A 12,917-nucleotide genomic window follows, 5' to 3' on the forward strand; every position below is an offset into this window, starting at 1 on the left:
AAGAGCTTACAATCTAATAGACAAAAAATAAAGTAATCAAATCAATTAATGTGTACAGGAAGGAGGAGAGGAGGGTAGGTGGAGGCGAGTGGTTACAAGTGGTTACGAGTCAAAAGCAATGTTAAAGAGGTGGGCTTTCAGTCTAGATTTAAAGGTGGCCAAGGATGGGGTAAGACGTAGGGGCTCAGGAAGTTTATTCCAGGCGTAGGGTGCAGCGAGACAGAAGGCGCGAAGTCTGGAGTTGGCAGTAGTGGAGAAGGGAGCAGATAAGAAGGATTTATCCATGGAGCGGAGTGCACGGGAAGGGGTGTAGGGAAGGACGAGTGTGGAGAGATACTGGGGAGCAGCAGAGTGAGTACATTTATAGATTAGTAGAAGAAGTTTGAACAGGATGCGAAAACGGATAGGGAGCCAGTGAAGCGACTTGAGGAGAGGGGTAGTATGAGTAAAGCGACCCTGACGGAAGACGAGACGGGCAGCAGAGTTCTGAACCGATTGGAGAGGGGAGAGGTGACTAAGTGGGAGGCCAGCAAGAAGCAGATTGTAGTAGTCTAAACGAGAGGTGACAAGGGTGTGGATGAGGGTTTTGGTAGAGTGCTCGGAAAGAAAGGGGCGGATTTTCAGGCTCTCTTGTAGGGATCCCTTTCTTTGCTTTTTGGAGGTAGGGGTCTCCCTGCATGCATGGTTCCTTCCTTTCTTCCAAAAGTGGTATCAGCATTTCATCGCAACTAATCTGTGGAGTTTCTGTCCCTTTGCAGAGAGGAAGCTTCTTAATGCATGTAGAGTCCTCCTGAGATATCTGGAAATTACGAATGAGTTTCACAAATTGGACAGACTGTGTTTTTTTGGTAAACAGAGGCTTAGCCTCTTGGCTTCCAAGCTCACAGTTGCTAGGTGGCTGAAGGAGACTATCATGTTGGCTTATTTGCTTGCGGGGAAAGCAGACTCCTCAGGCCTTGCTGGCTCATTCTACAAGATGTACAGTGATATCCTGGGTGGAGTCTACCTTACTGTTTCCGGCAGATATTTGCAAGGCAGCAATGTGGTCAATGCTGCATACCTTTGCCTAGCACTACAGGGTGGACACTGCAGCATGCTCAGAAGTCAGTTTGTGGCTTCAGTCCTCAGGGTGGCAACACCAGGCTCCCACAGACTCTAGGGATTGCTTTTGAACATCCCATAGGTTCTGGAATAGTGGGAAGCTATGTAATGGAAAGAGAAATTAGATCTTATTTGATCATTTTCTTTCCATTAGTCCTTCCCAGTATTCCATTGGCCTGCCTGAGGTTTGTGAGATGTTTAGTTGTTGCAAAGTAATGGGTCAAGTAACGACTTGTCATCTTGCATTGTGCTTTCTGCATATCTCTTGTTCTCTACAAGTTGTCCAGAGATGAGAGGACCTCACATGTTTGCTTATCTGGTTAGTGTTAGGTTAGCAAGTTGTTTAAGGTGGTTGTGTTTATTCTGAGTTTCTCCTTACTGCTTGTCTACGTAAATACTGAGGAGCTGGACTGGATGCCAAGAAAGATATGTCTCAGCTCAGTTCTTAGTTCTCTATCTCCACCTGCTGGTTGATGGACACAAGTATCCCACAGGCTGTGGAATAGTGTGAAGGACTAATGAAAAGAAAATTATAAGGTAAGACCTAATATTTCCTTTCCGAGGGTATCTATCACATCTTTTGAAAATGGGAAAATACATTTAATTGTTGTCTTTCAACTCAACAAGCTCCAAACCAAAAGTACCTTTACTTCTTATAAACACTGGTTTCCTCCAAATGGCAGCCATCTTGGAGGTGGTGTATTGTATCAGGTTTTACATTTTTACACCAGTAGTGGTGGTAATTAAAAGAAATATTGGTGGAAGCTTGATTGGTAATGAATGTAGTTTCTTCTTTCTCTAGTTATCTGCTGCCTATACGAAACAAAGCCACCAAAAGGAAGACACCAGTGGTAAAGAAGACACTGAACCCACACTACAACCATACTTTTGTGTACAATGGTGTAAAGCCAGAAGATCTCCAGCATGTATGCCTGGAATTGACAGTCTGGGACCGTGAGCCATTGGCCAGCAATGACTTCTTGGGAGGAGTGCGGCTGGGTGTTGGCAATGGTAAGGGTATCATCTAGTCAGATACTTATCAGTACATGTCCTCTCTTAGTCATCTGCTTTCCTCTTTTTGATGTTAGTGGTTCCCTTTTCCTAGGTGCCAGATTTGTAATGAACTACCTACACAAAGGTATGAAGAGGGTGGCCTGAACAGAGTAGCAGTTACAACCCTACCGCCTTACTAGGAAGACAGAGCATTTTGATCTTTATCTGCCATACTGTATTATGGGCCCATTAAAAAAAAAAAAAAAGCCGAGCTCCCTAATTATGTGACCTGCCTGGGGAAAGGTGACTACAGTGGCGTTCCTAGGGGGGGCTGACACCCGTGACGGATCGCCGATGCGCCCCGCCCCCCCCTGGATGCAGCGCAACACCCCCCACGAAAGAACCCCCCCCCCCGGGTGCATGCCGCTGGGGGGTGCCGCGCACGCCTGTCCTCCGTTCATTCCATGCTTCTTCTCTGCCCCGGAACAGGAAGTAACCTGTTCCGGGGCAGAGAAGAAGCATGGAACGAACGGAGGACAGGCACGCGCGGCACCCCCCCCCCCCCCCCCCCCAGCGTCATGCACCTGGGGCGGACTGCACCCACCCCCCCCCCCCCCCCCCCCCCCCGAGGAACGCCACTGGGTGACCAAAGTAGTGGATCCAAAATGTTGAGAGTGGCTGATTTTTCATGTCATGGGTTCTTACATGTTTGAACTTTTTTATATAAAAGGATGGAATTTAGACTGTTGTATTACAAGTTATTTGCTGTAACAAAATTCGTTAAAATCTTATTTTTTTTCTGATAACTTTAGTCACCGTTTCCCAGAGATGGTCATATGGATTAGGATAGAAGCTCGAATATATAGTGGTGGAAATAAGTATTTGATCCCTTGCTGATTTTGTAAGTGTGCCCACTGACAAAGACATGAGCAGCCCATAATTGAAGGGTAGGTTATTGGTAACAGTGAGAGATAGCACATCACAAATTAAATCCGGAAAATCACATTGTGGAAAGTATATGAATTTATTTGCATTCTGCAGAGGGAAATAAGTATTTAATCCCTCTGGCAAACAAGACCTAATACTTGGTGGCAAAACCCTTGTTGGCAAGCACAGCGGTCAGACGTCTTCTGTAGTTGATGATGAGGTTTGCACACATGTCAGGAGGAATTTTGGTCCACTCCTCTTTGCAGATCATCTCTAAATCATTAAGAGTTCTGGGCTGTCGCTTGGCAACTCGCAGCTTCAGCTCCCTCCATAAGTTTTCAATGGGATTAAGGTCTGGTGACTGGCTAGGCCACTCCATGACCCTAATGTGCTTCTTCCTGAGCCACTCCTTTGTTGCCTTGGCTGTATGTTTTGGGTCATTGTCGTGCTGGAAGACCCAGCCACGACCCATTTTTAAGGCCCTGGCGGAGGGAAGGAGGTTGTCACTCAGAATTGTACGGTACATGGCCCCATCCATTCTCCCATTGATGCGGTGAAGTAGTCCTGTGCCCTTAGCAGAGAAACACCCCCAAAACATAACATTTTCACCTCCATGCTTGACAGTGGGGACGGTGTTCTTTGGGTCATAGGCAGCATTTCTCTTCCTCCAAACACGGCGAGTTGAGTTCATGCCAAAGAGCTCAATTTTTGTCTCATCTGACCACAGCACCTTCTCCCAATCACTCTCGGCATCATCCAGGTGTTCACTGGCAAACTTCAGACGGGCCGTCACATGTGCCTTCCGGAGCAGGGGGACCTTGCGGGCACTGCAGGATTGCAATCCGTTATGTCGTAATGTGTTACCAATGGTTTTCGTGGTGACAGTGGTCCCAGCTGCCTTGAGATCATTGACAAGTTCCCCCCTTGTAGTTGTAGGCTGATTTCTAACCTTCCTCATGATCAAGGATACCCCACGAGGTGAGATTTTGCGTGGAGCCCCAGATCTTTGTCGATTGACAGTCATTTTGTACTTCTTCCATTTTCTTATTATGGCACCAACAGTTGTCTCCTTCTCGCCCAGCGTCTTACTGATGGTTTTGTAGCCCATTCCAGCCTTGTGCAGGTGTATGATCTTGTCCCTGACATCCTTAGACAGCTCCTTGCTCTTGGCCATTTTGTAGAGGTTAGAGTCTGACTGATTCACTGAGTCTGTGGACAGGTGTCTTTCATACAGGTGACCATTGCCGACAGCTGTCTGTCATGCAGGTAACGAGTTGATTTGGAGCATCTACCTGGTCTGTAGGGGCCAGATCTCTTACTGGTTGGTGGGGGATCAAATACTTATTTCCCTCTGCAGAATGCAAATAAATTCATATACTTTCCACAATGTGATTTTCCGGATTTAATTTGTGATGTGCTATCTCTCACTGTTACCAATAACCTACCCTTCAATTATGGGCTGCTCATGTCTTTGTCAGTGGGCAAACTTACAAAATCAGCAAGGGATCAAATACTTATTTCCACCACTGTATGCAAATAAGTGCCTTTTATTTTTTCTTCCAATTTTTGGAATCGCTACTGGCTCTGTTAAGTGCTTGCAATAAGACAACACCGAACTGTTGCTATTGAAAAGAGGTTTTAAATGCTTTAAAGAAAAAAAAATTCTGGAGAGTTTTTTGGACCAGCGAATGATGAATGATAAGACCCTTTAAACAGCTACTTTGCAGCAATGAAGAGTGTCTGAAGTCCTTTTCCTTCAAAATAAACACAATTAATAAATATATGGAGGAAGCAATTCTGAAAAATATTGAAGTAACCTAGATGTGAATTTTATTATTGATCACATGTTCTTTTGTATGTTGTGCACAGTACTGGTTGGGTTTGATTTCTTTTATGAGATATTTTATAAATTTAGAACTGCTATTTATTTGTCTGGATTTTATGAGCCTAGTGCTGAAAATCGGTACTGAGCTCCTAACATTTTTTCCCTGCCACTTTTTATGCTCCTAATTTAGGAGGTCAGTGAAACTGAGTATAAAGGTAGGCACTCCGCCCTAGTAAATTTTCAAAGATGTTAATTTAGCAGTATAAATCCTTTTGAATATCAGGCCCTTTTTTTAGTATACATATACACTATGTAGAATAAGGAAATGTTCTGTCTCATGCTGAGCTGAATCTTCAGTAGAGGTAGAAAACTCCCCAGGGTATAAGCTGCAGAAAAGGCTGCTCATTATGCCTTTTTATACTGATAGTTATTGGGGCCTTGCTAGTGTTAATCTTTAGGTGCTTTGAACATCCATTTGGGAAAGGTGAGTATTTAAATAGGGATATGGATTTATTTGAAATACACGGGGAGTGTCAATGACCTGAAAAGACAGAAAAATCAAAAGTTTTTTTTTTCCTGTCATCAATAGGATGCGCTATTGGTAATTTTGCTCTCTGAAATAGAAACTTTTGTTTAAACACCTGAATAAAATGAACAAACAAAAATCCCATAACTTACACATACTAAACAAAAATCAATAATTTTGGTCTGCACACCCAAGTAATCAAATTTAAACCTTGCCTCACATTGCCATTCAGGTATCACAGATTGTTGTTAAGAGTACATGTACTGTACATGGGCATCAAACTGTCTACTTTCTTAGTGGTTTATTGTTTTGGAGGCTTTGTTCCACTCTGAGATACTTATCGCTTATGTCTTCTTGTTTTAGGTGGTTGTCATGTTGGTCCACTTGTCTTCCTTTCTTGGGTTAGTCTTTAGATTGTAAGCTCCTTTGAGCAGGGACCGTCCTTCTTTGTTAATTTGTACAGCGCTGCGTAACCCTAGTAGCGCTCTAGAAATGTTAAGTAGTAGTAGTAGGGATGACTTGTGTTAACCAGAGGTGGCACCATTGGGTAGAGGGTCCCTCCATGCTATAGCAGAGTACTGTAGCCTGAGATGCAAGGCCAGCATTAAGTTAATATATTTGAGTAGCGTTTTGAGAACTGTTCTGACATCAAGTCCAAGCAAAATGAGCCAAGATGCCTGAATATATATGTCAATGGTTGTATTAAAACCTTTCTGTCCGTGAAATAAAAGAATGAGGGGGCAGGAGAGATAGTGGAGACCTTTATTATTATTATTTTTTTTTCTCTGTACTGACTTGGTGAAGGCAATATAGATCTCTAAAAAGTAGTCAAAATGTATTTTATCCGGGTTTGCTAGCTCTGTTGCACTGCTTTGCTCTGCCATGAGATCCAGATTTGATTGCCAAGTCAGGTCTGCTGCCTAGGCTAGAGGCTGTTGCAGCAGTATCTGTAGCCCTGCACAAGGAGGAGAAGACCCAGTCATTGCATGTTGGTGATGCACAGTGCTTTTTTTGTGCCGGTACGCGCTGGTACGGCGTACCGGCACCTTTTTTTGAGGTCCGGCTCACCTGCCCACTCCCTTCTGCTTGTGCACCCATGCTCCCTGCTTTGAAATCTTTAGTTTACCCGAAGATACAGCAAACCGGCTCCTTGTCCTTCTTGCCTACAAAGAAGAATTCCGCTCTGACAGGAGATGTGGAAGGCCGGATGAACCCCTTTTGTAAGTTATCTTCAATGTAAGCTGACATTGCCTCGGTTTTGGAGCATGACAGGATAGACGATACCCCTCGGAGGCGTCTTTCCCGGGTACCAAATCAATGGGGCATTCGTAGTCCTGGTGTGGCGGCAGAGTTTCAGCCTGTTTATTGGAGAATATATCAGCATAATCGTGGTAGACTCGGTATAGAAGCTCCCCCACTCTCTGGTTTACTAGCTGCCATCGGAATGAAGGGAAACACAGAAACCAGATGATATAGACAAGGTGTACTCTAGGCTGAGGCCTCTCCTTGCTCCCAGTCAATTTGGGAGTGTGCTTCTGTAGCCAAGATAGACCCAGTATGATGGTGTTAACTGCCATCTGGAGCACTTATAGAACTATGGCTTTCTTATGAAGGACCCCAATCCTCAGATGTAGGGAAGCTGTTTCTGCCTTGATATGTCCTTGCATGTTCCCCTAAACAAATGAAACTGGTAGAGGCTTTGGTAGTTCCTGGATAGGAATTTTGTGGTGCCGGACGAGGGCCTCGTCAGTGAGGCTCCCGCCAGCCCCCCGAGTCGATAAAAGCTTCAATGGAAAACTTGTGGTCTAACTCCTACAGTAGCAGGAACCAACAGTTTTGTTCAGGGAATTTGTATGGAAGGACCTAGGCCTGCTTCCCCTGCCAGGACTAGGCATGAAAGTTTCCTGGTTTCTTGGGGCATCTGAGGGCGTAATGGCCTTTTTCACCACAGTACAGGCAGAGATTTTGGGTCCACATAGAGTATACATTGTCTATATCATTTTTCTTTTTTTTTTTTTTTTTTACAAAAAATGTCACATGGGGCTCAAGTGATAATGTAGCATCCAGCATGACTCATAAAATTTTCAAAGATGTTACTAATGGAAAACTAACACCTTTAATAAGAGCAGGAACAAATAAAGGACCTTGTGTGTACCTGCAAATGCTGACAGAAGCTAGTTCTAAATAAGTTAGAAGCCTAATGGACAGAATAAAACTGCTGAGGCTTAAAATCACTGATTAAGACACACTGGGGGGGAGGGGTTGTTTGTTTTTTTATTCAATCAGACTTTTATTCTATCCTGAGAAGATTAGTGATCAATGTTTCAGAAAGGTCCTTCCTGCTTTTGTGAGTAAGCAGATCTGAGCCCTGTGCAGACACTAGAGATCTGTCTTTTGCAAATGTGCTAAAATGCACAGTTGTGCTTGAAATCCTTTTTGTGATGTTATACAAATTTGTTCATGTGTTTTGTAAGCTGGTGGGGTCTAATTGAACTATATGGAGAATGTCGGTTTTTTTAATCCCCTCTCTCATCCTTGGTGACTTTAATATTCCTGCTAATGATCCTTCCAACTCTTATATTTCCAAGTTACTCGCTTTAACGTCCTCCTTTAATCTCCAACTATGCTCCACCTCCCCCACTCATCAAAATGGTCACTGTCTTGATCTCATCTTCTCCTCCAACTGTTCACCTTCTAGTTTCCTTGTCTCTGATCATCCCTCCTCTGATCATCATCTTATAACTTTCACACTTAAATCTCCTCCCTCCCAGTCCCGTCCTATCCTATCTAATTTATCTAGGAATCTTCACGATATTGACCCTTTATCTCTATCCTCCCATGTTTCAAACCTCCTCTCTACTGTGGCACCATCCACGTCTGTCAACGAGGCTGTTTCTTCTTACAACAATACTCTATCCTCTGCCTTAGACACTCTTGCACCTTTGATGACCCGCCCTGTAAGGCGTACAAAACCCCAACCTTGGCTGACTTCTAATATCCGCTACCTACGTTCCTGTACCCGCTCCGCCGAACGCCTCTGGCGGAAATCTCGGGCCCTTGCTGATTTCTTACACTTTAAGTTCATGCTGTCCTCCTTCCAATCTGCTCTTTTACGTGCCAAACAGGATTATTATATCCAACTGACCAACTCTCTTGGCTCTAATCCTCGACTTCTCTTCACCACATTGAACTCTCTCCTCAAGGTGCCCCCTCCCCCAACTCCCCCTTCATTATCTCCTCAGACCCTTGCTGAATTCTTTCACAACAAGGTTCAAAAGATAAACCTTGCTTTCTCTACCTCACCAGCTCTCCCTCCACTAGTCCGTTCCCCTCTCTCTCCTTCCCCTCATTCCCTTTCCTCCTTTCCTGAAGTTACTATTGAGGAAACTACACTTCTCCTTTCTTCCTCAAAATGTACCACCTGTTCCTCTGATCCCATTCCCACCTACCTTCTTAATGCCATCTCTCCTACTCTTATTCCTTTTATCTGTCACATTCTCAACCTCTCACTTTCCACTGCGACTGTCCCTGCTGCCTTTAAACATGCTGTGGTCACACCTCTCCTTAAGAAGCCTTCACTTGACCCTACTTGTCCCTCTAATTACCGACCCATCTCCCTCCTTCCTTTTCTCTCCAAATTACTTGAGCGTGCTGCCTTGAGTTTCTCTCCTCACATGCTATTCTTGACCCATTACAATCTGGTTTTCGCCCTCTCCACTCAACCGAAACTGCACTTACTAAAGTCTCCAATGACCTATTACTGGCTAAATCCAGAGGTCAATATTCCATCCTCATTCTTCTTGATCTTTCCGCTGCTTTTGACACTGTCGATCACAGCATACTTCTCGATACCCTGTCCTCACTTGGATTCCAGGGCTCTGTCCTTTCCTGGTTCTCTTCCTACCTCTCCCTCTGCACCTTTAGTGTTCACTCTGGTGGATCCTCTTCTACTTCTATCCCTCTGCCTGTCGGCGTACCTCAAGGTTCTGTTCTTGGTCCCCTCCTCTTTTCTATCTACACTTCTTCCCTTGGTTCATTAATCTCATCCCATGGCTTTTCCTACCATCTCTGTGCTGATGACTCCCAAATCTACCTTTCTACCCCTGATATCTCACCTTGCATCCAAACCAAAGTTTCAGCGTGCTTATCTGACCTTGCTATCTGGATGTCTCAACGCCACCTGAAATTAAATATGACCAAAACCGAGCTTCTCATTTTCCCCCCCAAACCCACCTCCCCGCTCCCCCCGTTTTCTATTTCTGTTGATGGCTCTCTCATTCTCCCTGTCTCCTCAGCTCAAAACCTTGGGGTCAACTTTGACTCTTCTCTCTCCTTCTCTGCTCATATCCAGCAGACCGCCAAGACCTGTCGTTTCTTTCTTTACAACATCCGTAAGATCCGCCCCTTTCTTTCCGAGCACTCTACCAAAACCCTCATCCACACCCTTGTCACCTCTCATTTAGACTACTGCAATCTGCTTCTTGCTGGCCTCCCACTTAGTCACCTCTCCCCTCTCCAGTCGGTTCAAAACTCTGCTGCCCGTCTCATCTTCCGCCAGGGTCGCTTTACTCATACTACCCCTCTCCTCCAGACCCTTCACTGGCTCCCTATCTGTTTTCGCATCCTGTTCAAACTTCTTCTACTAACCTATAAATGTATTCACTCTGCTGCTCCCCAGTATCTCTCCACACTCGTCCTTCCCTACACCCCTTCCCGTGCACTCCGCTCCATGGATAAATCCTTCTTATCTGTTCCCTTCTCCACTACTGCCAACTCCAGACTTCGCGCCTTCTGTCTCGCTGCACCCTACGCCTGGAATAAACTTCCTGAGCCCCTACGTCTTGCCCCATCCTTGGCCACCTTTAAATCTAGACTGAAAGCCCACCTCTTTAACATTGCTTTTGACTCGTAACCACTTGTAACCACTCGCCTCCACCTACCCTCCTCTCTTCCTTCCCGTTCACATTAATTGATTTGATTTGCTTACTTTATTTATTTTTTGTCTATTAGATTGTAAGCTCTTTGAGCAGGGACTGTCTTTCTTCTATGTTTGTGCAGCGCTGCGTATGCCTTGTAGCGCTATAGAAATGCTAAATAGTAGTAGTAGTAGTAGTAGGTACGAGTCCTCTTTGTATAGTGCTAGTCACTTATCTTTGTATGGCTGTGACTTGATTTTACATTCAGATGGTGATTATGACTGTTTTATCCTTTGATTCTGCACTGTATGATCTCACACTGGATAGAACTAAGCACATATTTATATTGAGATTTTTGTCATGTTTGTCTTTTTCTTTTTTGCTTTATTGCTTTTACATGTCATAATTTAAAAGTAAATTGAGTGATATATATCTCTATCTATCTATATCTACTATAATAAAACTCACCCTCAACGTTCTGAAGACAATGTTCTGAAGTCACTCAATCACTCCCTGAAGGGTTCGTGGATTCATGGTGGTGAAGCCACTCCACTGACCCGTGCCCCGCCCACGCGTCAAACGTCAGAACGTTGTCTTCAGAACAGTAAACTAAAGGAAGGGAATGGGGATCGCAACCAAGCAGGTGGAGGAGTAGGGAACCTACTCCTCCCCCTGCCTAGGAAACGCAGCCGACCAACCTCCCAACCCACCCGCGGAAAAAATCTGGAGGAAAACCACCTCCAAAGCTCCGGAGTCCAAATGACTCCGGACACCAGTGTTTGAGGTCCAAACCCCCCCCCCCCCCAAGCCACCCACCAAAGCTGCAGTTGAAAAGAAGCCCCGCCCACAGAATGCAGGAGGTGCAACACCCCCCCCCCCCCCCGCAACACCTCCCCCCCAAAACCCCCCCCCCCCCCAAGCCACCCACCGTTGCGTTGCTTTGCCGGCGGGGGACCCGAAACCCTGCCAGCAGAAGTCCTGTGTTGTCTGCTGAGTCTCACTCCAGCGATCTTCGGCATTGCTAGCCTGTGCAGGCAGGGCTTCTGTGCGTCTGACATCCTGCACGTCCAGGATATCAGCCGCACAGAACCCCGCCCTGCACAGACTAGCAAGCAATGCCGAAGATCGCTGGAGTGAGACTTAGCAGACAACACAGTACTTCTGCTGGCAGGATTTTGGGTCACCCGCCAGCAAAACTACGCGACGGTGGGTGGGATGGCAGCGGGCGGGTGCATCGTGGTGGGTGGGATGGCAGCGGGGGGGGGAGGGCATCGCGCTGAGGAGGCGCTTCCTTCCTTCTTCAAAGCAGGATCCCCCCCCCCCCCCAAAACTGAACTATACAACACACACACACACTCATCTGGCAGCGCTTCCTGAACCCCCCACCCACCCCCCACACACACACACACACTTACTCACTCACTCTCATTTGGCCACACTTCCTCAACGCCCACCCACTTAGGGCTCAAGCCCACCCAACAGTAGCATATAGCCCACCCACTTAGGGCTCATGCCCACCCAACAGTAGCAGTAGCTGTGGGGATCCCAAGCTCTGCCAGCTGAAGACTTTCCCCTGATCGTAATGAAAATGCTGCTCTCCACGATACTGACACCTGTGCATGCTCAGTTTTCAGTGCATGCCTGCTGCATACTACCAAGGTGGAGAGAAGCATTTTCCACATCAGCTGAGATATTATTTGGGGGGGGGGGATCATTTGGTGCCCACCCGCTTCTTGCTTAGGCCCACCCAATATCTGCTGTCTGGCTACGCCCCTGATATGATTTTAATTTATTAATGTATTGTAAGCCACATTACCGACAAGGAACGCCAAAAGATCAGCCCGCTCATTCCTCAATCTTCATCTCCCAAGCTGCAAAGGTCTAAAATACAATTTTACGCATGCAGCAAACTTCACCTACTTGAGTGCCAAGCTATGGAACGCATTGCCGCACAACCTGAGAAGGATCTACGAACTAACAAACTTTCGAACATCACTGAAGACCCATCTTTTTAAAAAGGCATACCACATAGAATAACAAATATAAATGTATACATCTCCCACGCCTTTACTCAGAACTATTTTTATAATATCTGCTTGCTTTAAACTTCTAATATGTTATTCAATATCTCTATGTAACAATAAGTGATTACGTTCTAATCTATTACCACCAAGAACGATACATTGTAAGCCACATTGAGCCTGCAAAGAGGTGGGAAAATGTGGGATACAATAAATAAATAAATAAATTAGTTATTACCCCTGACGTAGCCTGAGGGTGAAACATGGCCATGTTGGGTTTTATTTGAATAAATAATCCAGCATTTCTGATCTTTTGGTCTGCTTGTTCTGTGACATCTATTTCTGTTTGTGGACCATTGCCTTTGTTTCTGTTTGCACTTATTCACCACAGTACAGGCAGAGATTTTGGGTCAGCCTACACTGCTTCTCTTGATCTGAGGAGTGGCCTAGTGGTTAGCGTGGTTGACTTTGGTCCTGGGGAACTGGGGACCAGGGTTCGATTCCCACTGCAGGCACAGGCAGCCCCTTGTGACTCTGGGCAAGTCACTCAACCCTTCATTGCCCCAGGTACAAATAAGTACCTGTATATAATATGTAAGCCACATTGA

General features: G+C 45.5%; 1 protein-coding gene across 4 annotated transcripts in view; it reads left to right on the forward strand.

Moving 5' to 3' along the window:
• SYTL4 (synaptotagmin like 4) overlaps window positions 1-12,917 on the forward strand; it is a 110,654-nt gene that overhangs the window by 95,713 nt on the left and 2,024 nt on the right. For all 4 annotated transcript variants that reach the window (XM_030208883.1, XM_030208885.1, XM_030208884.1 and 1 more), the window contains exon 17: window positions 1,904-2,112. In XM_030208883.1, coding sequence (XP_030064743.1) covers window positions 1,904-2,112 — 209 coding nt within the window. The remainder of the gene's footprint in view (window positions 1-1,903; window positions 2,113-12,917) is intronic.

Source organism: Microcaecilia unicolor, chromosome 7 (genome assembly GCF_901765095.1).
Source record: "Microcaecilia unicolor chromosome 7, aMicUni1.1, whole genome shotgun sequence".
Lineage (NCBI taxonomy): Eukaryota > Metazoa > Chordata > Amphibia > Gymnophiona > Siphonopidae > Microcaecilia > Microcaecilia unicolor.